Here is a 26,975-nt window from a genome sequence, read left to right on the forward strand (position 1 = left end):
TCGCATCAAGTTGAAAACGCAGGGAGAATCTCCAACAGGCAGCACGGAAGCCGTATGAGACCTTGGCTTCTCCGTCGAGAAGGTCGAGACCGATAGTGCAAGAACGAGTTCGAGAGGTCGCCCAATTTCTTAGCACAGGCTTTGTTGCGAGGTACAGATTTCTATGCTTCTGCTGTAGGTGGTGTTTGTCAAGGGTCATCAGATGGTTGCCGATTCTCGTTACACGGCGCATAGCACTCCTGTTTTTCCTAGGAGGTTTTGTCGCCTATCACTCCTTCATGATGGACGAGAAGAACTTGGTGTGACGCAGCTGGGTCTTTTCCAAGCGATGCTGGATCAACTTGTTTTGTATCTGGGCAAAATTCTTGCTTGACTGTTCATGGAACGAACGCACGAAGCTCTTACTCACGCCTAAAAACGAGGAAGAGTCGTACATCCGGCCAACAAGTCTCGATGTTAGACGTCATTCTGGGGGGGCCAAGCAAGTAAATAGTACTCTGAGGTGGTATGGTCAGTATACTTTTGGTTCCTCGAGTCCGAACACGGTGAGTCAGCGCTGGTCGACTTGCCGTGCCTGCAGACCGGTGTGGCGACAGACAGGCTTCAGCAATGCTGCATTGCTACTGCATGAAGCCAAAGACGGCAGAGTTGATATTTAGGCCAGAGGTTTTATCGATTGCCGTTGGCAGCATCCACGGTCACTGGCCTTGTGGCTTCAAAAATCCATCAAAGGGTGGCGCATAGGCAGGTAACCGGTGAAGACGCACCCTTGCACACGGCTTGACGGCCTACAAACAAAATACCAAATTTGGGATATGATAGCCGATCATCTGGCTCCTTGACGCAGGCCATGTCCAGGGGCACCACGGCGGCCGTAGCATTGGGTGCGAGACAGACAGATAGTATAACCTGCAACTTATTGCTATGGATCTGGTTTAAAAGATGGCAGAAACTAGGGAGCAGATATTCCGTAATAAATACCAACGCGCGCGGGTCGTGTGTAGGACACCGAGACACCGGTGAGAAGTTGCATGAAGCCATCCCGGCTGGTCGCGCCCAACAATTGTGGTTACCGTGCTTCCCTCCCGTGATACCGGAGCCAATTCAGTGGCACAAGGCAATCTTCGGCCGATATTGGTCGAATTTGGAGAGAGCCCTGACCCATGGAAGCTTCGGTTGCAACACTCCAGGACGGAAGCCTTGGACAGTGCAAGGGGAGGGGGTCTGCGAAGGTAACCACATGTCGACTTGATGTCTGGTACATGTCTGTACTCCGTAGCTTGAGTAGAATTGCTAATGGCAATCTGACCGATCTTCCGTCATGTACGTTCAAATCGATTTTTATGGGCCGCTTCGCCCTGGTCCGAAAGTGGTATGTATAGTAGTAGCCGTGTTGAACTATGAGCATCCTATTGCCTTGGCGATAATACATACGACTCGTGGACAACGTTCCTCCCAGCCAGGCAACAGGGTAGGCGCTAATCGAAACGAAGCCTCAATGTCTCGATGCTGCATCCATGGCGTCCCATGTGCTACTCCGCGTTCTGGTTTGGAGAAATTTAGTGCGATTCAATTCTTGGCCGAATCCAGCAGACTGGTAATTAATGTACAACATGTACAATTGGTGCCACGCCATCGCCTGCCGCGCAGAAAGGCGACGAAGCACTCCATATTTTCGGAGTACGGAGTACTCTTAACGGCCATGTCTGGCAAGCGAGTTGAGGCGAAACATGAGTGACGAAGCCTCCATGATGGCGTTCAGCCTTGTGGGCTCGGGGTTTTTGCTGGCACAGCTGGGCCCATGGGAGATGCTCCCTTGCTCCGCTGGCGGTAGTGTTCGCGAGGCTTGCGATAACCTTGTTATCATGGAAGCCCAAAGGAAAGCCAGCTTCTCCCCCATCCAACTGGATTACTGTATCCTGTGTCTTGTGCTTCATTACGAAGACAGCAGTCACAATGCTCTCACAGGCAAGAAACCTAGCCCGAGACGGGCCATGACACTCGCGGGAGGATTCAAGCGCGTGTCCCAGCTATTTTTAAATGTCTTTTGTCCGAGTCGCTGATCTTCCTTTTTGGTGGAGTCGCATCGTCTTGAGTCCTTGACAAGGGTTTTGACTGAAATGAGCATCACATAAGAACATGGTCACCAATAAAAGAGAATGGTAGCCCCTCTATTCCAGGAATATATCGATTTTATTGCCAAGGAATTGGCGATTCAGCTCCATATTTGGTGGGACGCCTCAGCTCTAAATCGTTCTCAAACGTGGGTGAAGCCACCGGATCCTGCGGGCTGCTTCAGGATTCGTTCATGCTGCGTGTCGGGAGGGGGAAAAAAATCCCTATTCGTAGAAAGCAGGAGTTGTAAGTCTTCGATTCGGCCGACAGTGTGAGACATGCCTAGGGGCAGTGGAAACAAGCAAACAACTCAGATTCTTGTGAGACTGTAGACACCACAGCCCCAGCGCCTATCCTCCTTCATTTACCGCAGCACTGTAACTGCTCCGTATTCCGTTCGATGCTAGTACCCCGTATTGCCATTGAACTCCGTGGCTGTATACTGCGTGGTCGCGTTTTGTCGAGACCTGTTGAAGGCACGCCGGCCCTTGGGCTCTTTGCTTTGTGGAGGCGAAGTTGATTACGAAGTGGCGTCACCGCGGACCATGATCATGCTACATGGCTCCTCGAAGACTGCTTGCTTCCTGCCAAGGTTGCCCAGATCCCTTTTGCTCCAAGCACCAAGATTTCTTCTGACTGCCTGTGGGAGGAAGCCAAGACGCGTAATCCCCCGCAGCCTCGACCAATCTCCGTTCTAGTATCATGAAGAAATGGTTCTGTCGTAAAATTGCTTGCCACTGCGGCATTCATAGCAGCCCACAACGGTTCGCTGGCACCGCTTCGCCCTCTCCCAATTAGGGAGCTGGAGAAGATATGAGGGCGTCGACCACAGCCAAACGGGTTGGGCGGCTAGGCGGGTCAGACTATTCGTCGAGTTGTATGCTGTAGTGGCATCGGAGTATTGGGCCATGGTTCGCCATCTTAACCCTGTTAAACCCTCCCCTTGGCGTTTCGTGGCGGCGTCCCATGGTCAGCACTTCAGCACTGGGTTCTCATGCTCAAAGTTCCGCGACGCCAATGGGTTTTGAGCCGAGACGCAGCATCAGCCACCTGGGCTGCGGCAGGGCGCCTGGACGATGCTACTCCCAAGATGAATGTTCCCGTCATCCGGGGAGCCGGTGCGGTTCAGCGGCTGGTTATCTTTGAGAGAAGTCGCGAGTTTTGAACATTTTTGACTGAGACAACTTTGCTCGATATTGGGAGTCGCCTACTCCGTCCGCATCCTCGCTTCTTTCCTTTTGGGTGACGTTCTCTCGACTCAGTCGCACCTGCCTCCTCGGCCTTCAGAGGTCTTGCTTCTGGGAAACTTTTTGCGCGGAGCGGCCTCTACTCGAGCTCCATTCACAAGGTTACCACTTCTGGTCGCCCGGCGATGCGGTCCGTATCCTTGGGCACCGCGGTGCTCGTCTTACTCGGAGCCGACTTGTCTATTGCCGTGGACGAGACCCTCTTGAAAGGCTTCTCGCAATCCGTCAGTGGAGATGGCTTCCTGGCGATGCCTGTTGGCACCGTGAACCGACTACCTGGCGTAAGGCGAGCTGCGAACGCCTTTGAGGACCAGCTCAATAACATGGACTTCTTTTATGCCACAGACGGTGAGTCGCCGGGACAATTGGTCGACTGATATCTCCTCCATCTCATACTCGGAGACTCAGTACTCTTTGTGTAAGAGCTTTCCCGCTGATTCGTCCTAACCACTTGACAGTCAACATTGGCAGCCCTCCCCAACGAGTCACAGTACTCGTCGATACTGGTTCAAGTGAATTATGGGTCAACCCTGATTGCAGAACGACCAAAACTCGAGAGCAGGCAAAGCAGTGCCAGCAATTTGGCCAATATAATCCCCAACAGTCCAATAAGTCCTACGGACCCTTTGGAAAGGAGCAGCTCAATTACGGAGACCCTTCCGATCCCAAGACCCAAACGTCAGTCTTGATTCACTATTATTCCGATACGGTTGCACTTGGAGATGCCAAAATCAACAACCAAACATTTGGGGTCGTGGCGGAGAGCAAGGGCCAGGCCCAAGGTATCATGGGGTTAGCACCAGACTTGAAGGACGGTTTTACTATCGACGAACCATACAGCTTGGTCCTGGACTCCATGGCCCAGCAAGGCGTCATTTCCAGCCGGGTATTTTCTCTAGACTTGCGCCACTCTGACGATCAGTACGGCGCTGTTATTTATGGTGGTCTGGACAGGAATAAATTCATCGGTGCACTTGAGAAGCGTCCAATCGTCAAGGGCGTTGGCGGTGAGTGGCGGCTCGCGGTTGAGTTGACAACGATTGGCATCACCATGTCATCATCATCCAGCTTCGCAGTCAACAAATCCGATGCCAATGTTATGCTGGACTCTGGGACGACAATTACCCGCATGCATTCCACCGTAGCCGTACCTATACTGCGCGCTCTTAATGCCACGGATGACGGCGAAGGCTACTACCAGGTGCCTTGTTCGGCCAAGACGTCCAGAGGCAGCGTAGACTTTGGATTTGGAAGTAAGACGATTCGCGTGCCATTGAAGGACTTTATTTTGGATTTGGGCGGTTCTTCCGACACGTGTTACGTTGGCATGGTCCTCACAACAGACCAACAGATCCTGGGAGACAGTGTTCTCCGCGCTGGTTATTTTGTATTCGACTGGGACAACCAGGAGGTGCATATTGCCCAAGCCGCCAACTGCGACAAGAATGATATTGTTGCCGTTTCGTCTGGTACAGATGCGGTTCCTTCTGCCACTGGAAATTGCAAAGCAAGTGACACTTCTGTTACTGGTACTGGTAGTGCCCAGGTAAGAATGCCGAATATGGAATGTTAAGGCGGGAGACGCCATATGATTTTATCGATGGCAAGCTAACATTTCGCAGCCAACTTCCACGACGGGCAGCGTCTCTACCAAGACTTACACGACGGCCTATACCATCACTTCGTGCCCGTCTATTGATCCCGCCTGCGTGACCGGCGTGGTGACGACACAGACAGTCCAGGCGGTATCCACGGGTGGCGGCGGTAACAAAAACGCTGGAGTGCGAGTCACGGCGATAAGTTCTCTGCAGGTTATAATCGGTGTTGCGGGCATGGCATGCAACATTTTATGTTGAGTACATATAATATTGGGTTATTTCGCTTGGTGTTTGATGTTTTAAGGCGTGTTTTCCATATAGACGACTGCACACACAGCATTAGACGACTCACGATACCCTACGAACTTGAGAAGTGGCACATGGTATTAATGAGGTGGTCACCTGAGTTTTTTGCCACGGCGATAGGTTTTGTCGATTACTGGAGTGGTTCTCTAACCTCGCTTTGTAACGATTTTCCATTTTCAGGATCTAATTTGTTAGTAGCCCTGTTGTGAAGGCGAGGGCTAAACAGCAGTACGAGCTAACAACCGTGGCCATCGGCCGGTAATCGCACTCGTCATCCAGGCTTCGAAATGGAAGCAGCTGTAGCCGAGGCTCATTCACAAAATCACGCATTTACGCATCTCTCAATTCACGAACAGACCCTGCCACTCAGATGTCGGCCTTGAGGAGCGTCTACGGTCAAGTCCTCTCTACGACTACTAGCGGCCGCTGAGTCGTACTGGCGCTGAGTGGCATCATAGTCAGAGTTACCGACTTTGTTCTCGGGCAGTTGATGGTTTTGCACTTGGCAACATACTCTTGAATAGATGAAGCAGTAGCCAGTATAATTGGGGATGGCCAGTGTCCAGATTTGAACGATAGTCATGGCAAGACTAGAAGCGGTGGTGCGAAGAGTCGTGATTGACGGAACCGAGTGTGGCGAACAATTATAATATAGAATAAAAGGTAATTAAAAAAATAATTAATAACTCAAGTACATGCTAAACTACAATGTGTCTGTTGACCTATTACTAGGCCCATTACAAACAAAGACAAAGCTACAGTTATATCCCCTTCCAGTTACAGCTCCCATATATTATAGTACAATCCCCCCTCTGCCGAGCACAGGGTCAAGATGATATCGGCCTCCGAATCACGGCAGTTATGGACATGAGGCTCCACAGGCACGCCCTGGGGCCAGACATTAGACGGGCACGAGTCATCCGTGCTGCGCTGGACAAGACGCTTGCCGGCGAAGATGTTGCCCCGAACGTCGTCGAGATCGTAGTAGATGAAGGGCTCGCTGAGGGTGTACCCGTAGACGGTCTGCGGTCTGGTGGGATCGAACACGTCGTCGGGCCCCAGGGTGATCTTGAGGGCCTGGCCGAACGTCGGGTCGCGGGAGTACGGCTCGGAGAACCTGCCCCCGCGCGGGCGGAGGTAATATGCCGGCGAGACTTCTCTGCCGACTGACCTGAGATAGACGGGGAATTCGCAGTTGTTCTCGACGACGGCGTTGCCGATGGCCAGGGCGGCCTTGGCGAGAGCGAAGCCAAGGGCGAGGATGGTGAGCATTGTGGATGGGGTATTTGGGCTGGGAGTCTGTTTTAGGGTTTGACTGTGATGTGAGAGCCAAGGTTTTCTGTGTTGGATGGTGGATTGCTTCGGGAGATGGGCCTGCCTTTTATGGGTTGTAGGACGGCTCGGTGTTTTTACTACGTTGACTGCTGTGCTAGATGACTTTGTGGCAGTTTGGTATTGCGGCTTTGATACGTTGCCGTCGTGTACTTGAGTAGTTATTGGCGAGGGTCAAGCCTCATTCTCTCATTGTGAGATGCGAAGGGATAATGGCGGCCGTGGCAGGTGTTGGAGCAAGCACCACGTTGGTGAAGGGGAACATGTTATTGGGTATGAGTGAGGTGTCAATACGAGGCTGCTAAGATCGGTTTACTATAATATAACTGGGTAGATTGCCAGATCTATAGTACTGGTTGAGCAGAAACCCGAGCAGCTAGAAAGGTAATGGCCACATAATTGGCTGTGGCTGAGTGTCAAGTATTCTAGATGTCTACCCCTCTCTATTGCCAAAGTTTATCAGAGGGTAGTTATTGTAACTGGTAGTGTAGTAAGGTTTATAGCAAAATTTACTTTCATGTGATGGCATTGCAATTTACAAGCAATGGCAAATGTGGATTGCGGGTTGAGTGCTCAATTCCTTATAGTAATAGCTGCTATTTGCATTGCATGGTAAAGAGGGGAAGACTTGTGTAAATCTAGCCGTAGAGGCAGGAGTCCTAGAGCTGCTTACAGGGCAGATATTTGCCACGTACAATTTCCTCGTCGAATGCGATAGTAAAGATTCTATTAAAGGCAATTGAACTTGATTACATGTATACTTGTTAATAAAGGTGGGTTTCGTTGAGCACGTCATTAATGTCACATTCGTTATTTACCGTTGCGTGGATAACGGCCACTTGGGCCAGTAATGTCTGGTGGACCATGTGCCACGCTAGGCTTTTTCTGAACAAGGTCTTTCCGCGAGGACCAGGGATGACGACAGGCGGCTTGAAGTTAATTGCCGCGCTGCGATGAATCAGTCTCAACAAAACACTATAGATGGCTGTTTACACCGGAAGTAAAGGCATTTACCTGGAGTTTCTATTGGGAAAGTAAATTTCCAGAGGCTTTGGGACAGGTCACGGCAGTGCATCCCGGTGCATGTGTGGGTTGGTGTTGGTGTTGGTGTTGACAGTACAAGGGCACGAGCAGGGTTGAGTGCGAGTTGGATAAAGCGATTGTTTACAAGGCGGAAAAGAGAGCTCCAACTGAAGCTATTCACACAAAAAGCGAGACACCTTTGCCTGTGTTTGCGTCATCAAACGGCCAAGTACATATGTACGCACCCGAGCAGACAAGCAATGGCAGTGTCGGGCTGCAGCTTGCGGTTTTGCCTCGTTAAAATAAGGAAGGAGGCTCTCCCCATATGTACTCTTGAGCAAATAAAACCTGGAGTAAGCTACCCGCAGGAGACAGTAACTAAATAATGCGCTTGATAATATATAGAGCCGCGTACCCCCTTTTATAAGGCATTCGTCATTCTGCCTCTTCTTGTCCAGCCGAGGCTGCCGCGCCGAGACAGAATGGCCAAGATCCGCAAAACGCGGAGGTGGAGAGGAACATGTGGATCGGCTCGGGGCCGTCCAGGGACCCCAAGCCCATAACAGGGTCCAACGGCGGGCACGCCATCCAATGGGGAGCGCTCAATTGCCGTGCTCAATGCGTAGACTTGCTTGGTGCCTCTTGCTTGGTGCCTCGGAAGACCTGACGTGATGGAGAGCCGACGGTAATGGAAACCGGCACTGGAAACCGGCAAGCTAATAGAGATGAGAGAGTGCCGGATCCGAGGCTATACACGACAATGGCCCTCCCACCTCACCGGCTCTTATTTCTCTCCCGTTTCCTCTGCATAAGAAAGAGCCGTGAGCGGTCGTGCCTCAAGTTCCACGAGTCTTGCCCGAGCGTGTGCGACGTTGCAATTCTTTGGGCGCCATGGTGTTTCTCCCGCCTCCGTCGTCTCCCACCCTCCCAGGTTTGTAACCAAACATGAACCCAAGACTCTGCAAAACTCGTCCCTGACACTTGACACCTGACACCCGACACCTGCAGGGCTCCCCGACTCCATCACCCTCGAAGAGTTCATCAACAACCCCAAATATGGCCGCCATCCCATTGCCGAGTCCAAGGACCCCTACACATGTGGCATTACGGGCTTGACCAGATCCGTGGCCGACGTGGCCCAACGAACCGACTACCTCGCGCGAGGCATCGCAAGACGATTGGCATTCAACCCGCACGAGGGCACCGAGTGGGACAGAGTCGCGTGTCTGTACTCGCTGAACACGGTCAGTCCATGTCGCCCTCTTGGAAAATACTACCTGGTACGGAGTACTGACGTGCCATGTTTGTCGGCAAACACAGATTGACTACATCCCATTTGCACACGCCATCCACCGCCTCTCGGGAATCGTCACGCCCGCCAGTGCTGCCTACTCCCATCAAGAGCTGGAGCATCAGCTTCGCTCGTCGGGTGCCCGGGCCCTGTTTACATGCGTGCCTCTTTTGGAAAATGCCCTCAAGGCTGCCGATGCGGCCGCCATCCCCCGCGAGCGTGTGTTTCTCCTGGCCGTTCCCCAGGTTGCTTCGGATCCAAGGTTCGAGACCATCGACCATCTAGTCGAGCAAGGCAAGAGTCTGCCTCCGCTGCCGCCCTTGCAATGGGTCACGGGTCAGGGCGCGAGGCAAACTGCATTTCTATCCTATTCAAGCGGCACTTCTGGCCTACCGGTAAGACTGGCACTGCCCTCTCTGAATACCTGCTTTTTTTTTCAGACAAAAAGAAACGAAAAGGACTAACTGTTGCTACAGAAAGCCGTCATGGTCTCGCACCTCAACGTCATCGCCAACATCATGCAAATGGCGGCCGTCGAGTCCGTCGCCCGCGAGCAACTCGGCGTCAAGACCCAGACCAGCGTCGGCGTCCTGCCCTTCAGCCACATCTACGGCCTCACATTGGTCGCGCTGCTCGGCCACTACCGCGGCGACCAAGTCGTCGTGCTGCCCAAGTTCGAACCAGCAACCTTCTTGGACGCCATCCAGCGCTTCAAAATCGAGCAGCTGAGCATCGTGCCGCCCCTGCTGATACACATCATCACCCACAGGGACACCGTGTCCAAGTACGACCTGAGCAGCGTGCGCTATGTGTTTTCCGGCGCCGCCCCGCTGGGACCAGAGGTGATTGAGGGCATTCTGAAGCTCTATCCGAGCTGGAGCATCGGCCAGGGCTACGGTAAGCAACCGCCCCCCGATCCATCAGCTCATCAAACGTGAGCCTAACCGACGCGGCAGGAATGACAGAAGCCTCGCCCGGCATATCCTCCACCAGCGAAACCGACCGGCTCCTCGGCTCGTCGGGCTGCCTCCTGCCCGGGTCCAAGGCCAAGCTCATCGACGCAGACGGCAACCAAGTCACCGCCCACGAAACCCGAGGCGAGCTCCTCGTCCAGTCGCCCTCCGTCGTCCTCGGCTACCTGCACAACGAAAGGGCCAACGCCGAGACATTCGTCCACCACCAAGACGGCCGCTGGCTCAAGACCGGCGACGAGGTGCTCGTGAGAAAATCCCCCAAGGGAACCGAGCACTTTGTCATCACCGACCGCATCAAGGAACTCATCAAAGTAAAGGTCAGTCCATATCCCCCTTCACACACGGCCCACCCCCAAAACAAAAATAATCGCTCACCACGCATTAAAAGGGCCACCAAGTCGCCCCCGCCGAACTAGAAGCCCACCTCCTCTCGCACCCCTTCGTGTCCGACTGCGCCGTCATCCCCGTCCCGGACCCCCGCGCCGGCGAAGTCCCCAAGGCCTTTGTCGTCCGGGCCCGCGAGTCCGAGGGCCGCTCCGCCGAGGAAGTCGCCACCGCCGTCCGCGAGCACGTAGAGCGTCACAAGGCGCGGCACAAGTGGCTCGCGGGCGGGGTGCAATTCGTCGACGCTATTCCCAAGAGCGCGAGCGGCAAGATACTGCGCCGGGTGCTCAAGGACAAGGACCGGGCGGACAGAAAGGACACGGCTGCCAAGCTGTAGAATGTGCTGCTTGCCATGTTACTTACTTACAAGACTTGTAAAGGCACCTGCTGCGTATGCGTGTTCTACCGCCATAGACAATTCCTGCTGTTTTGTATAGCTTGTTTGTTTTACTCTGGTCCTCTTCACGCATTGATTGGTGTGGATTGGACGGAAGACCCGACGAATTAGAAATGGTGGCCATGGTACGACTATGGAATCGACTTTGAAAACTAGGCCTTGACTTCATTCCTTGATGAGACGTGTTACAGACCTCCTTCTTGGACTACAAGTTACCCGTGTCGTTGGAAGCAAGACAAAGAGATACATACTACTAGATAGACGTTGGGATAAACATTCACAAAGTCAAGTCGTGAAAAATGCAGACGTTCAAATTTCAATATTAAGATTACAGAATGCCAGCCCTGCGTTTCAATTAACTGGTTGTTGAGCATGTGTCAGGCTCACTCAAGACTCGAGTCCGACAATATCCATGTGATCCTCTTAGTCTCCAAGATTGCCGTAATGTCCACATGCTTTTTCGTAAGGATCGTATAGAATGATACTAGGCATGATTTTTTCCCTTCAGCTTGTCCTCAAGTTTCCTTTATTTCCTCCTAAGCTTTTTTTCGATTGTAGCATACACGTGTCTGATAAAATCTTGGGACAAAATAAATACAAAAGTCTACCTTGAATAGTTACCAGAATTCGCCGCAGCTCAATTCATACCCGCTTAGCACAACACCGTCAGTCTCGCTACCGCTTACAGAGCGGCGACGAAAGCAGCGACGGCCAGGACCATGCCCAGGCCGGCACCGACACGTCCAGAGCCGGCAGTGACAGGCACTGAGCCCGTGGGCTTGGGAGGAATCACGCCACCAGTGCCTGTCGTGATAGCGGGGGGAGGGCTCTGATCGGTGACAGCTGGGGGAGGGTTCTGGCCAGTGACAGGAGGAGGGTTCTGGCCAGCTGGAACAGACGCCGTGGCGGGGGGCTGGTTGGGGACACCGCCAGTGGGAGTAGGCATGACGATGTTAGGAATGGTGACCTCCGTCGAGATGGTCTGGGTGCTGCTGTTCTCGGTGATTGTGGTAGCGACAACGACAGTGGTATAAGGAACCTGGGTGATGTGAGGAGTACCAGTGACAGTGATGATCTGGGTGATGGTCTCGGCACCGGTGGCAATGACGGGGTTCTCAGGGATGTAGCGTCCGCAGATACCCTGGAAGAAGGAGATAGCCTCGGAGATAATGTTGTCGCTCTCACCGTGGGCGTAAATGCAGTCGAAGATGTTCTTGACGAAGTCCTTGTCTGGGCAGAAGCAAGAGGCGTCCTTGTTGTCCGCGCACTTGGCCTTGAGGTCCACGAAGGTGTTGAGACATCTGGGAACAACAGGAGGGCAAGGGGGAGTCTGAGTAGACTGAGGAGGCTGGCTGGTGACCGGGTTGGGCTTCTCACCGGTAGGCTGCTCGGGGGTGGGCTGCTCAGGAGTGGGCTGCTCCTTGACGGTAGTCTCAGACTTGGAAGGCAGAATAACAGTCGTAGGTACTCCCTGGGACTGGGTACGGGTCTCCGTAACTGGGCAGATAGTGGTGCTCACAGGGATAGTAACAGTAACAATGTGAGGTCCGGTCTTGCCAGGGCAGTCAGTGACTTCAGGTCCACAGCTTGTGATGGTCTTGGTGGAGGTCGTGTAAACGGTAGAGGTGGTGTCGTAGGTAGTGACAAACGTAGTGGCAGGAGTGGTGGTGGCGGCAGTGGTCGGCTGGCTGGGTGTTGTCTGCTGTCCAGGAGTGGTCTGCTGGGCGGGAGTAGTCTCCTTGCCGGGAGTAGTCTGCTGAGCAGGCGTGGTCTCCTTTCCAGGTGTAGTCTGCTGGGCAGGAGTAGTCTCCTTGCCGGGAGTGGTCTGCTGGGCGGGAGTCGTCTCCTTGCCTGGGGTTGTCTGGTGAGCGGACGTAGTCTCCTGGCTGGAGGTGGTCTCTTTTCCAGGAGTGGTCTGCTGAGCAGGTGTGGTCTCCTTGCCAGATGTGGTCTGCTGGACGGGGGTAGTCTCCTTGCTGGGAGTGGTCTGCTGGGCAGGAGTGGTTTCCTTTCCAGGAGTGGTCTGTTGAGCAGATGTAGTAGTCTCCTTGCTGGAAGTGGTCTCCTTTTCGGGAGTAGTAGTCTGCTGAGAAGGAGTGGTATACGTCTGCAGAGTGGTGACAGGAGTAGTCTGGATCACCTTGGTAGAGGTGCTAGGCAGTGTGAGAACAGAGGTGCTGGGCTTGGGAGTGGGCTTGCCGCAGTGCCACTTGATCTTGTGGCAAGAAATCTTGCACTTCTTGCTGAAGGAGATTCCCTTGTGGATGATCTGCTTGGGGTAGATGACCCGAACCTTCTTAGCACCGCCGCACTGTTTGTTGACAATAGTCGATCCACCTCTCTTGCAATCCGAGGTCTGCTTGCACACACTTCCGTCAGGCATATCGTAGTGGAATTCGAGACGAGCGTCGAACTCGGTCGACATGTCGAAGCTGTCAATGGAGAAGGCATCAATACCAGCGCTGGCACCAACACCAATGGAGAGACCAGCCTCATCTCCCTGGTCGCAGGAACCAGAGATGACCTTTCCGAGACCGAAAGTGCGGCCCTGGATATCACCGCGCTTTCCAAAGTTGCTCTCGCAGGACCAGCCGCCACCGAAGTTGAAGCCAGCGTAGGTGTTGAGGGAGCCAGTCGCAACGTCACTCCAGTCCCAACCATTCTCCTGCTCAGGAGTACACTTGTTGACAACGTTGCCAGGGCAAGGGAAAGTCTTTGCACCAGACCAATCCAAACCAAAGTTGAAAGAAATGCCACCACCGCCCAAGAGGCCAAAGGTAGCAGAAGCCTGCTGCACGCCGGCAGCGGCAACAACAACAGAAAGAGCAGACTTCATCTTGCTCTTTTGCTTAATGATTACCAACTATAGTGAGTGTGTTGTTGGATGTCAGGCACGTAAACTATGAAAGTATCAAAAACCAGTTGTGATATATTAAGCGAATGGTAGTCGAAGGAAACGAATGACTTCGACTGTAAGACGACGAAGACAGCAATGTCTCGAAAAGGAAATAGAAAAGGAAACAAAAGGTAAAGACAAAGATGATGAGAGAGTGTAACAAAGCAGAAGCCTAGTATCGGGTGGTCACGACATCTATATACTAGGCGGGCGAGGACTGGTCCAACGATGCTCTGGGCGGCGCACCTTGCACTTACACGGGCTCCCTGTGTCGCCAACACACCAGGGGGGTGTGGTTTTCTGTACGGCTGCCCATGCGCCGATGGCTATGCCGAAGAAGCCCTTCAGGGCACGTCCCTGGGAGGCATGTGGACGGGATACGGTACATGCTGAAGCCTGCAGACAAAGACGCCATGGAGACAAGACCATCACCAGACTCCATGACAGCCAGACGTTGGTGGCAAGTGGGGTGGTCTGTGTAAAGCGGTGGTGTGGTGGATGATGGCGCTTGTTGCAATCTCGAATCCATGTCGTCGAGCGGTCTGAGTTCAGAACCGGGGCCGGACTACGGCCGTGAAACCAGGGGCATGGCTTCAGGCCTGGGGCTTGGTCTGAAGGCCGGGCGACTAGGAACAGTTGGACGGGATGACCATGAGCAATCGCGTGGCTGCGCTGCGCATCGAGTGAGGGTTTGATTCGCTACTCCTGGGTCGGAAGATGCAGTCGTTCGACGGAACCGCTGGATGCGACTCTCTCTCACAAGGCGGGATGCAGGCGAAAGTCCGCTGACGCTACCCGTCGGCCATTCAGTTCACTTGCAGCCAGATGATTAGCTTACAATACGGACGGAGTGCTTTTGGTGCAGCCATACGAAAAAGGGATTGCTCACCGACGAGGTACAACTACTAGCCCGAGGCCCAGGCACCCGGCCACGTTAGGATACCATTGGCAGGGGTCTTCAACGTTGTACACCTAAAAATGGCAATTGTCGCGCCACAAAAAGCAACGTTCCTGAAAATGACAGTTCAACCCCTGCAACAGAGGAGTCAATAGCTCCTGCGATGGCCTCTTTTATAGCAAACTGGTGGAAATATACTCTGTACTCCGTACGCCACGAGGAAACGCAGCGCGGTATTGGGCAGTGGCTGACCAGATTTTTTTCGTTGGCAAATCCTGGGGGAGCCAGGCTCAGCCAGCTGACTGTTGATGAGATTATGCCGTATTCGCAGTCATTTCGTTTGGCGGCATCGCCTTGAAAAGAAAGAAGCCGTCTGTTCTTCACTACATACGGAGCTTACAAGCCCCTGGTCCGTTGTTTGTTGTTTCGGTGCTGTCCGGCAACCATTTTCCCCGCCAAAAAGATGAGACAAAATGTCTAAGGTTCTGTCAAACTTCCTTTCCTTGTTTCTCCAGTCAATGGCTGATGCTTCCTCACCGAGAAAGAAATTCGGCAAGACTAAGCAAGGTCCGCCCGCCTAGTTGGATGTCCAGACGCCGTGGATGATAATCAATGAGACATCAGGTGTGCGTCGGGTCCTCATATGCACCAAATGAAGCCAGGCACGGAGCATTTGAGTCGACATCAAACAGGGCTGTTGACGGTGGGCGACAAGGACAGCGCTTGGAAGGCAATGGAGGGTCGAAAGAAGCAACTTGTTGGGAGGATGTGACGAGACAAATCGAGGACTACTGCAGGAACACAGGGCACAAGCAGCCAGAGCCAATCAGGCCGCAGCTGCGTTCAACCATGGAGCCTCATCTTCAGGTGGCGCTAAACCGTCCCGGGGAGTGAAGACCTGCATTTTGTGGGAAGGAAGCGCCGTCCGGCGGTACCGGACCCTTCTTGCCCTTTTCGCCAAGCCGCTGGTGATCTGGCTGTTGTTGCGGTTTCCCAGCGCTTCTGGCCGTCGCCTGGCACCGTCGACCGTTTTTTACAATTTGGTGTTTCTGGCTTTGCAGCCCAATTGCTGTTGACTCTCGCAGTCTTGCCTTCAGGATCCTTTCTCTTCATGTGGAAACCCCTATTGCTGCGTCAAACGCTGAGCGCCCGCAGTCTTCGAAGGCGGCTGCACCAGCGCCCGATTCAATGTTCCGACTTAGATCGGCGGCAATGGTCCCCTTGCCATGCCAGCACATGAACATGGCTCACTCTGGTTCCAAGAACGCACAGCCTTGCTCGACGGGGGCAGATCAGCCAGGCACCAGGGACGAGATGGTAGTACTCCGTACTAGTACAAGATTTGAATCCTCATCCATGTGTCTATCACATTCACGAGCTCATCGGGTGCTCATTGGTTGTCCCCTCACTATTCGTGACTGAATCCAAATTTGGCATATGGTAACTATGCACTAGGCAACGGTGTCTCCACGGAAAATTCGCTCAGTCTTATCTTTTCGGAGTTCTCATCATTGACATCTCCATTGTACAATACGAAGTAGATTGATAATTGTTGCCGCAATCTAACTCCCAGAGGCAGGTTGGTGAGTACCGTTTTGACCACCACATTGACCACATTCGCTACAATACTACCTCGCCGTCCACCGTGTCCGTGATAATGCCATCAATGGGCCTCACTCAACCATCCATAGCCTTGGCTCACCGTTTCCTCACTAATGTCAACTAGTGGTACTACTTGTCTTGTTCTCCATGCTCCAAGCGTCTGGGGCCGCACGATCTACAACACGGGGCTAGTCCGTCCCTCAACGAGACATGCCACTGATGCTCCGATACGATGTATGGACGTGTGACGACTCATCTTCCCAGCTGGCGCTCAGGCATCCTTTTGTGGAGTTTTATGGGTTCCATCAACCGCCATCCCAAGGTGCCTCGACTATCCGCGGCACATCATGCACCTCTTGTTCAGCAAACTTTCCGGAAGTAATTTCCGACCGCATTTATGTGGGTTGATAGTGTTAAAATGTCGATTTGACTTTTGACCTAGCGAAAGCGTACCTGCGCTATCTTGTTGATTCCAGAGCGCCAGAGCCAACGGTGCACCGACTCACTACAATGTCATAACTGCTGGAGAGCAGCATAAGAGTCTAGCGTTTTTGGCATTGACGCCGAACCTGCCAGGGGTAGGTTGAGATGAACCATCATGCGGCATTCGGCGAGGCGTCTGGTAGCTTGGTCAGTCTGATATGCATAATATCGAGTACTTTTGGACTTTTCACAGCAACAAGCAAGCTTGACAAAGTTACAAGCTGAAGGACTTGCCCTGGACAGAGCTGCCAGTAAAGTTGAGCATTCGCTTATTGGTATATGTCTGCTCCCGATTTAGCTGCTGGTCGTACCCAGGTCCATGTCCAACCAGGTCTATGGCGTTGCATCCATGCCCACGCGGAAATCCACGCTCTGGTCGCTTTTTTGCTCCCGCGCTACTTTTGCAAGCGAAGGTCTCTGTCGGTTGTTAACCAGGGTGTGGCATCCCCAAAAGGGGAACAGACGAGGGGCTCCCAGCCATAAGGCTTGCCCACGTTTGAAGTTCCGGTGGGCGCTTTGACGCGGTTGACTGATTGATCGATTGGGTGCTACGTTGAGCGAATGGAATGGCTCACGTCTTTTGAACCCCACAAGAAGCCGTGGTGTAAGTAAGCGGTCATACCGTCTGTTATAATACAAGTACGTATATGTGCAAGCCAAATATGGCATTTTATAGGATTGTGCCACTTGATGGTTTCATACTTGGAGCATATGAAAGCCTGGGATTCTGTGCTAATATGTCGCAAGCACCTGTCTCTTGACAGTACGCTTAGGAAGTCCGGATTATACACACAAGACCAACTTCTGACTTCGCTCAATTGGGGTTTAGTCTTGACCAAATAGTTGACCTGAAACAAACTACCCACAAAATACTCCAGCATTTTGCATCTTCATCGCTCTCAGCGGCCCCTCGGCCCCACAAGCTGAACTCACCTCTCGCATCGAGAATCACTCGCATGAAGGCCCTCACCAGCGACAGAACTCCAGCCGTCACGATGGCACGCTGCGAGTCCCTACCACAAGGCAGGCTGCCGAGGAGCGGGCATCCGGAGCGACCTGGCCACCCCCGGAGTGAGCCTGTGGTTTCAAGATACGAACGCCAAAAATATTTTTGGCTGAAGCCACGGAGGTGGCGATGCTTTGCAGCAGCCAGGGCGGGCATAAGCATAACGTTCTTTTTTGTCCTTCCAAGCCTGATTCAATATTAAGTCTCCTTACAACGCTTGTTGTTTTCACGCCGTGCCCAGGCCAACGGCCCATAAACATCACCAAGTGCCAAGTCATGCCTGGACATGAAGCACGCCATATTGCAGAAACCATGCCGCTGATCATCAACCTCTTTTTAGAACCCTTGCCTTCTCGGTTGAGGCAATACAGTGGCTATACTATATGCCAATGCCATTATTAGTTATGCCATCGCTACCACATTCCCGGATGGCACAAGAGAATCTTGGCGCAGACTTTGCTGTCATTTCTATGAATGATATGGAGATGATCCGTATTTTTTCCTACTTGCGACAGCTCACAGTCTCACACCAAAATTTGCAATGCCTTCTCCTTTCTGGGGGATTGACGCTCATGCGATTCACACTTATTTCTAATAGGATGAAGAGAAGCTTCCCTCCATGAACCACTATTACGGCATGAAGCTGCATTCGCTGGCATTCAATGCCATGGCTAGGCTGGGGCCCATAACAAAAATAGGGGCAGCAATGTTGGGAAGGGTGCATAATGTCACTGCATTTATGCGTTGCAGCTTATGGGCTTCTTCCATCACAGGCTTGTCAGTCCAAGCTCATGGAGAAATCCTAAGGAATGGAGTACCCGAAAATCCAGATAATATGTTTGGTTTTACCTATGAGATATCGGTTACTATTTCGTCGAGTTTATCGCCCCGCAACAGTCTTCGAATCCGATCCGTAGAACGCGTATTGGGGACGACCTGAATCAGACACAGTTTGTCCGACTGTACCTGTCAGTGTCCCGCTGCGTCCTGACACCTTCATTCTCTCAGGCCTGAAAAACGAGTCGAGCTGACCTAGAGGAATAGTAGTACCACGTTGAATAAGGCCTGTCCCACAGCCATCACTGTCACATGGCGCAATGGAAGCCCGGTCACCAGAAAACTGTCCCAGATGCATGAAATGCGTGGTATTGCTGTCCTCGCATTCTTGATACGGGTCCATTTGTGAATTGGCATTTGTCACGCTCCATCACTGGATTGGCGTGGCTTCTCTGCCGATACGCTGACGTCCCCGGCTGCCAGAATCCCAGCTTTGTCCTGGCACGACGGGCAGTTCAACGCCATGCTTGATGCAAGTCACGACGCATGTGATGCCGCGGCTGGTGACCTCTAGAACAGCGTTGGCGAGGCCTGCCAATAGAAGAGGGCCGGTGGTCTTGACGGTGCGAAAGAGTACAAGTCTGTGCCTTTGTGCATTTCGAAAGATATACAGAGCGAAACAGTAGCCAATATCTCTGGTGATCTACATCCAACTGAAAAACAGCATCTTGACTGCACCGTTTATATCTTGAAATAACAATACGTCTTAAAAGGTCGTCATGAGGATAAGAAAGCCAAAGCATCTCGACTATCGAGTCGACCTTGCCGGGCACAAGGCTGCGATACGGCACGTCGGCGTCAAATCAGGGCCACCGCACCATGATTATCCGATCTGTAGCCAACGGGCTTCATGAGTCGTGTCCTCCAGTCGGCACTTGCATCCCTTTTTGTTATTATTTTTTAAAGGCATCTAATGTCTTATCTCGTGGCTGCAGGCTCTGACGTCGTGACATGGCGTCCTTTGTAAGCGTCTGCAAGAACAAAGACATTCTCAAACGTCGTGAAAATCTGGAGACGCCGACGCGGTGCAGAGTGTGCGGTGACTGGAACACGTACTTCTCTGGGCCGAAAGTAGTGTTGGCAAATTACCAAGTACTAAACAGATAATTGTCAGATCAGACCACTTCAATCTGAGGGAAAAATTACCACCGCTCAAAAACGGGTCGACACGATGCTGAATACAGGGTTCTTACGTCAGGTCCCGTTGATGTTGATATGTCATAAATACAAGCCAAGATTGGGCGAATACCAGGCCGTGGCCGTATGCAGGGGCTTCCAAGACGGGTATCTATGCGCGACGGCCCCTTCTTGCGGGCGTGATATATCGAATGTTGCGTCTGCACCATGGCTGCTTGTCCAAACCAGCGCATCTACGGGCAGGATCACGACAATCACCCATCAACCCAAACATGATAGCAAATGTTGTATTGTAACAACGAGCTTAGATGCATCAATTGTAGCGCTTTATCCTATGACAACTAAATCCGCCAATCAGATGCTGTAGCATATGGTTCTAAAATGATAGATAAAATTGTACAATAGAAAGAAAAAAATAAAATCCAGATAAAATCAGTTTCAATGACACTACCCTATACGCCTCAGGCTCCCACGCAAAATGTATCCAGATCCCAGACGCTCCGTCTCAGTCGTGAGGGTTGGCGATTCATGCAGTACCAGAAAGATACGCATTAAAAGTCTCTCCAAGGAAAAATCGGCATGGCTCGAAGATCGAGGTGGTGCAATTTAGATTCGCACGAAATTATCGATCGAATGAATGCTCAAGCGCCGTTGCTCAACGGAGGCGGCTTAGTAAGTGGGTTAGCGTGCGAGTCACGTGAGGCCCAGCCAGTAGTGTGTCACATACCTTGGCAGCACCCCCGGGACGCTGCTTCATTGTAAATACTTTATATCTCCGGCGACGGTCAGAAGCAAGCGGCATCCGTTCCGGCGGCGTCTTGGTAGCGCCGGGCCGGTCCTGATCGCCGGGCGTCCGGTATGTAACGCCGTCTTCATCTACAACGGCGCATGAGCTCTATTGCTCCTGAGCCAGCAAGTGGCGAATGGTTTCTTAAACTACTTTAATAACCTACCTTGCATTACCATCATGGACGAGACGGTTACCTCCTCCATCATGATCATGTCCACCTCGACGCCGAGGCGGTCGACTCCGTGCCCGTCAAAGCATAGGCAGGGCCGGGCCGACCCGCAGTGGTTGTTGTGACACTCGCCGCAGACAGTCATACTGGGCGAGGCGAAAGAAGTTGTTGTATATTGTGTCTTTGAATCAAAACAGCGCTTTTGTGCTGGCAATGACAGATGGTCAAGAGAGCGCTGAGGAGAAGAGCAAAGACACGGAAGGAGGACGGTGGCGATGAGCCATCTTTATAGACTGGGCTCGAGACTGGCTCGAGACGATGCTCAGTTGGTTCATTTTGAAGAGCTATTAAACAAAAACTGAACAGACTTGCAAAGTTGGTTTCCTGGCGAAGCGTGCGTCCAACAATGCTGATGGGACCCATTGCGGACCGCATAGCCGGCAGTTGGTGCGGTGCGTATGGGGGGAATAGCCTCTGAACACTGCTCGAGCGAGACCCAACTGCTGCTTACAAGTTCACTGCAAAGCTTCAGAATCTGCAAAGCCGGTTTCCTGGCGAAGCGTGCGTCCAACAATGCTGACGGGACCAGTTCTGGACCGCACAGCCAGCAGCGTATGGAGGAAGAACAGCATCTCACACTGCTCGAGACCCAACTGCTGCTTACAAGTTCACTGGAAAGCTTCGTCCGAAGTCGTCGCCGCGTGATGGGAGTGAATTTTCTTTGAATGAAGCCCATTGGCGTGTTGGGAAAGCGGTGGCGTAGGCAGAGTCGTACGACAGGCCTCCTGCGGAGCCGTCAAACGGAGTCACTGTCATCTGTCACATGGCACAGGGGAGGCCTCATGTACGGAGAGAAAGAAAATGTGATGCTTGGGAAATCGAGACCATGAACAGAGCATGCAGTGCTGGAAAAGTCGCCGCTGTGGGCGGCTCAGTCAGAGCTCTCGATGAAGACCTTCTCTCTGGATATGGGTATTGTATTAGGTGAGTTGATTCATTGCCCAGCATGGCTTTGATGCTGCCCCTAACTTGTGGGAGGATAGTGTACGGACGGCCGAGACGTTGCGTCGATGAGTACGTCGATAACTCCTGGACTGTAAGCCGGCAGCTTGTGAAAATCGACGGGCCTCGTTTGCGTAGCAGCGATATCGAGCAATGAATACTAGAATAGCGTTGGAGGGCACTGCGGAACTACGGATGAACGGAGGGAGTGCGTTGATTCCATCGCTGATCTGGCCTCCCTTGATCCAACATGTGCCATCCCATTTCATGGAATTCAGGGGCTTCGGCCACATCCTACGATCCAAATGGGGTCTAAATGGGCCGTGCTCGATCGTAGGGGATATAGATTTTACAAATGTATGCAGTCTTTGCGGGTGGTCGGAAACAAAGCCTCAGATACGCGTTCTGTGTAGAGACCGTAAACGGCACCAGGGACTACTCGCTACATAACAGTATTTGCTCCTGGAAGAGCTTCGGATGCAACAGTCACAGCCGTGAGTAGAGTCAGGAGTCAAATGTGTAAACTTGGGGTTGTTGTGATGATTGTATTGACAGCTAGAGACTAGCCTCTATGCATAATGACTAATTTGGTACTCAATGGGACACTTGTGGTACACGCGATTTGTGAGTAAACTATCGCAATGCGATGTAGTTTACTTAAACAGGACCTGCAGTGAATAACTGACTGATGTGATATATAACATTTTGGCTTGTGGTCTGGTGTCCTGTTGTGCCCCTGCCATCCGCCATGAACAGCTTGGAGAGTTACCTTGTACGTGTGCCTATCCCGGCGTAATTCAGAATTCACAGCTTCAGTGGTGCCCACTTCACAGACGACTTGAGACCTGCAGCGACAGGGGCAAGGAATGCTGGTTGTCGAGGGCCTGGAGTAATCATTCGATTCATCTATGATAACGGCTTTGGGTATGAAAGGTCCTTGGCTTCTTCAAGGACTAGATGGTCCAAAGAGCTCTACATACAAGAAGCTGGCGAGGGCCTGATGTCCTAGGTCTCGTGATCGTGGCCCTCGTGTAACCGTGAGACACAGTAGAAACGGTCCGGTGACAAGTCATGTTCTGTTATAATCTTATTATACATGAGGAGTAGCACAAGGGAGAGGCGTGTGACCGTGAGCCGCGCGTGCGTCTAAATGCTTACTGAGGGTTTTCTTTAGTTCTGCTGGATAAGCTTTCTTCTCTGCACTTGTTCCAAGCCAGCACCTCGAGAATCTATCACAAACTGCTCCTCGTGTTAAGAAAAAGGGCGCAAATCCTGATGGGCTGCCAAATCTATCAGCTCTTCATCTTCCGCAACCGCTCTTCCGCAGCTCTCGCCCTCCTCTCGCGTTCCAGCTTCATCCTCATTTCGGGCGTCAATCCCCTCGCCTCTTCCTCTCTGCGTTCCTGCGGTGTCTTTGCCATACTAGATCCAAGTGTATTTCCCTTGGGTTTCTTCTCTACTACCTTGGGACCTTCGGTTCGCAGCCGCTCCTCTTCGGCTTTCCTCCTCTCAGCTTCTTTTTTATCAGCTTCTGACTTCTCACGCTCTTCTCTACGATCTGCTTCAGCCTTTGTCATCGCTGCGGGGACCTTGGCCGCATCCCATGCCCATCTGGCCTCTCCCAGTTCCGAACGAGCCACCCGAAACGCGTCACGGGTTCCTCTGTCACCAGCTAGCTCGAACGGCGTCTTACCCTCGGCGTTTTTTACGGACGGATCCGCGCCCCCGCGAGCAAGAAGACCGAGAACAAGAGGTGGCGAGTTTTGAGAGGCTGCGAGGTGAAGAGGTCGAGGGGAGTGATAGTTTTGCTCGATGGGTCGAAATTCGAAATCGGCTGGCAAGCCGTTATTGGAGAGGTACGATAATAATGCGGGAAGCTTTGAGCGTCGGATAAACGCTTGTAGTTGTGACGTGTGCAAAAGAGCCGTCTCTTCCTCCTCTGATAGCTTTGGCTTCGAAGGTTTAGGGCTAGCAGATTTAGTAACTACTTGTGGCTGTGCCTCTTTTACTACTTCCTTTGCTGGGTCAATCTCCCTGACCTTGAGCCGCGTCAACTCGATAAATGACCTCATGAGTTCATTCTGAGTGGCGCGTCTTGTGCTGAAAGGAAAGCCTCGGAGCCGGGTATCATTATGCTTTAGGACCTGGCCTTCGTACGGCCCGAAAAGCGTTCTTCGATTCGTAACACCAGTGGCCCTGATAAAGAGAAGTTCTGAAGTGTCTAGAAGAGCTTTCCAGTCACGGAGCAGGGCCCGCACATCATCTACCAAAGCCTGCTCGTTGTATCGACGCAACGTTGAGCCAGCAGAGTGTGCGGCTCCCTTGGCATTGTCGTTTGCAGATTGTGAGCCACCCTGCTTCCTTCGAGTGGTGTATCGATGGAAGGTCTTGTGAGCTAGGACAGTAGCTTCGCGGTTCATGGACGTGTTTCCCTTTGCTGCCCTTGGAGCTAGAGAAACAACCATGGCAGCAAAATGTCCACCGCCAATCATACATAAAAAGACGTGAGGTCCTTTGTACGCTGTAGGCGCTAGCGTCCCGTCTTTGGCTGGCTTTGGTATTGAAATGGGATCGACTTGCTTCTTTCGTAGCACATCAGTAAGGTCAGAATGCCGCTGATCTTCTCCCGTCAATATGGCGCGGTAGAGCCCGAAGTAGTGGTTCTCCGGCAAGAGTGGCGAACTGAACCAAATCAAGGGCGGCTTGCCACGATTCCTTCTCCCCAAGCTTGATTCATTCGAGGGTTCTTCATCGCCAGCGACTTGTCTATCGGCCAAGCGAGCCTGCTTCTTCAGCAACGCTGTCAAAGTAGAGTCCTGTCGACCATCGTCTTCCTCCTCGTCCTCGTCCTCCGAGTCCGAACCGGAGAGCGATTCGTCAAGGTCCTCTATGAGCTTGTCGAATTCTGTCTCGGAAACAGGCTTGCGATTCCGCATTTTTTGCTTCAAGTTATAGCTGTGAAAGTCGGACTTGAGATGACTGCGCTGGTCCTGCAGCGACGAGAAGGTCATACCGCAAAGCGAACATGACTGCGATCCAACGAGGTTCTCGGTCGACGCATCGGGGCTCTTCTCGCTCGGCGTACGGGTGGGTTCTTCATCGACGACATGCGTGCCATCTGCATCTGCCTTGAGAGTCAAGCTTTCTAGAACTGTGCTGGGCAGATCGTAGACTGGGGAAGCTGGTTAGCTCTTCGCATTCGTCAGGTGACGTTTGTTGAGCAGAACCAACCGTAGAGGGGCCGTCGAAGGATGTCGTCGCTTTTGGTCGCCATGACAGGAACTTCCTCGAGGACGATTGGGTTTGCTTCTTGCAAAAGCTAAACAATCTTAGCCGGTGTGGGCAACGCGGTTTTGCAGAAACGGTCGTCGACTTTTCGAGTCGTAGATTGACGCTGGCGGGTGAGTCAAACGGCCAAAGCCCCACCATAAACCATTTGGCTATGACGCAGGGAAATTCAACGCGATGCGCCTGCCTCGCGAGTCGCGACCTTGGGTGCCAAGGTCGCCACTGCCCGTCTTTGCTCGGATTTTTGCATCATGGTATTTCTGTTAAAATCTTATGAATAACTTCAAATGACTCAAAAGTCCAATTCCTGGCTACAGGACGCCGTTTCTGTATTCTCGACGCCTGGATTGGCGCGTAAACACACCGACGCTTCGAAGGAGCCGCAATGTGGGATTTATTACCTGGAAAATTGTCCAAATATGTTCTAGTCCAAACCCAAATGACACCTTTTTACACCCACTCAGGAGATCTTCCCTCACAGCCGGTCCACAAGCCTTGGTACCGACCTTCACGCCCAGTCTCAACATAGTTGCATTCTCACCTACAAGATCTGGAGGATGCCTAGTAGGCTGGATAGTTTCCATAGTACGCCTGCGTGCAACAAAGCTAAACCCATCGCCGTTTCCAATATGCCGAACCCGACTACCAGACAGCGGAGGCTGAGACTTTGCAAGCGTTACCTGGCGAGCGTCACAGAAATAGTAAAATACATATGTATACTTCCTTGCTCCTGAACCTTGTTACACTATTTGGAAAGGGAATTCATGATGTAGAACCAGGTTCTATCGATGGAAGATGGGGGCGATCTGGATGCAGCCTTCCGCGTTGGTTGGGTTCTTCGTTGTGAATCGGGCAGCTGGGGGAAAAGCCCAGTTCGCCAGTTTTTTCATAGTCCAGGTCTCGGGAATGTCCAACGGCTGCGTAACGGCGTCGTAAAAGCCGTGGCATTCCAGCTCAGTCTCGTTCATGACCCAATCCATCAGACCCAGTCAATCTGGGTGATGGGCTGATGAGAACATCTCGGAACGTTGAAGTTAAGTCTCTTAATGAGGATGGGATCACGCTTTGCAAAACCTAGAGGTACGGGGCGACCAAATTGAGGATGGTGCTCGTGGCGATTTGTTCTCCCCAGATGAGTCCGAACATCCTTTACGGTCATCACGCCGTTCTTAAGCTCAACTTTTCGAAAGCCAATACGCTGTCGCACGGTCTGATGTGCAGCAGTCTCATTGCTCAGGCCTATGTCCACATTGTAGGAGTAGGTTGTGTTTTTTGGCAAATCTGCCAAAAGTAGAGGCCTCACACAACTGCGAGGTCTTAATTTGGTAGATCTTCTGCAGTCCACTTTTGAAGACTCTGAATTTTCTGTCCTAATGCGCGTGCTGTTCATTGACCGGAGTGAACGCAGCTGACTTGAAAATTGCCCAAGGTGCAGAGGATCAATATGGTCGCAGAGAAGTCGGCCAGCCAGTCCAATTTTGTTGTATTTTGCACGCCCGTCCTGGCCACCGGGCTTAATTACATTTCGTAGAGCGGATTTTACCACGATTCCGTCAATTACTTGTCTTGTCTTGCGATTTCACAAAGCAGGCGATCATTCAATAACGCTTAATCCAGTCTTGGTATCCAGTTTGTTGATAGCTGTTTCTCTGGATATAAGCAACTCGCCACCATTCTGTTCAAGCTCAAGACTGCAATAGATAGTTTCCCCTGGCTGATGGTGACATTATCGACAGTAGCATGCAAGGCGGCGTACGTCATAGTTCTCACCCAAGTCAGTCCGTAGAAACCAGTATTCAATCCTGCCATCTCTGGGAGGCGCTATTAAGTGAATATCCCGGAGTATGCCTAGTTAAAGTTAGCGGAGGCATCAACGGGCTACTGGCAAAGAAACTTACCAGAGAGCCACCACTGATCTTGGTCTTTGATATAAGTGCCATCGCCCCATTAAAACGCCTTGACAACCACTTCGCGCGGCTTATTCTGGTCAACAAAACCCGAGATTTCAAACTCGGAAGGATTTCTGGAGCCTTGGGCATTTCAATCCAAGGAGTTGTTAACCCAAACATGATCAGCGCTATTAATGCCGTCAAAATTTTGCCTCAACTGAGAGTTTCCAGCCCAGGTCGACAGGACATGGAATATGTGTCGACAAGTACCCGTTGGGTTTTCCGTGGGCATATATGGCGGACAAACAGGG

The 26,975-nt window shown here is 52.2% G+C and overlaps 5 protein-coding genes across 5 annotated transcripts; 2 read left to right on the forward strand and 3 right to left on the reverse strand.

Moving 5' to 3' along the window:
• Positions 1 to 3,109: 3,109 nt before the first annotated feature.
• MAA_03778 (Peptidase aspartic, active site protein) lies at positions 3,110 to 5,218 on the forward strand (the record flags this gene model as incomplete). The annotated part of the gene is made up of 4 exons (XM_007821776.1): positions 3,110 to 3,233; positions 3,378 to 3,710; positions 3,821 to 4,908; positions 4,985 to 5,218. 4 exons carry the CDS (start codon positions 3,110 to 3,112, stop codon positions 5,216 to 5,218), a joined length of 1,779 nt encoding a protein of 592 aa, XP_007819967.1.
• An 825-nt stretch (positions 5,219 to 6,043) lies between these two features.
• Positions 6,044 to 6,538, reverse strand: MAA_03777 (Bys1 family protein; the record flags this gene model as incomplete). The annotated part of the gene is made up of 1 exon (XM_007821775.1): positions 6,044 to 6,538. One exon carries the CDS (start codon positions 6,536 to 6,538, stop codon positions 6,044 to 6,046), a length of 495 nt encoding a protein of 164 aa, XP_007819966.1.
• A 1,974-nt stretch (positions 6,539 to 8,512) lies between these two features.
• Positions 8,513 to 10,607, forward strand: MAA_03776 (AMP-binding enzyme; the record flags this gene model as incomplete). The annotated part of the gene is made up of 6 exons (XM_007821774.1): positions 8,513 to 8,552; positions 8,630 to 8,901; positions 8,942 to 9,307; positions 9,389 to 9,809; positions 9,869 to 10,203; positions 10,275 to 10,607. The coding sequence occupies 6 exons, from the start codon at positions 8,513 to 8,515 to the stop codon at positions 10,605 to 10,607; spliced, it is 1,767 nt and encodes a 588-aa protein (XP_007819965.1).
• Positions 10,608 to 11,349: 742 nt separating this feature from the next.
• MAA_03775 (Insect cuticle binding adhesin, Mad1) lies at positions 11,350 to 13,503 on the reverse strand (the record flags this gene model as incomplete). Its single annotated transcript, XM_007821773.1, has 1 exon — positions 11,350 to 13,503. The coding sequence occupies one exon, from the start codon at positions 13,501 to 13,503 to the stop codon at positions 11,350 to 11,352; it is 2,154 nt and encodes a 717-aa protein (XP_007819964.1).
• Positions 13,504 to 22,779: 9,276 nt separating this feature from the next.
• On the reverse strand, positions 22,780 to 24,761 carry MAA_03774 (ankyrin repeat and zinc finger domain containing protein 1; the record flags this gene model as incomplete). The annotated part of the gene is made up of 2 exons (XM_007821772.1): positions 22,780 to 24,668; positions 24,719 to 24,761. The coding sequence occupies 2 exons, from the start codon at positions 24,759 to 24,761 to the stop codon at positions 22,780 to 22,782; spliced, it is 1,932 nt and encodes a 643-aa protein (XP_007819963.1).
• Positions 24,762 to 26,975: the final 2,214 nt, after the last annotated feature.

This window comes from Metarhizium robertsii, assembly GCF_000187425.2.
Source record: "Metarhizium robertsii ARSEF 23 chromosome Unknown MAA_Scf_3, whole genome shotgun sequence".
In the NCBI taxonomy this organism is placed as follows: domain Eukaryota; kingdom Fungi; phylum Ascomycota; class Sordariomycetes; order Hypocreales; family Clavicipitaceae; genus Metarhizium; species Metarhizium robertsii.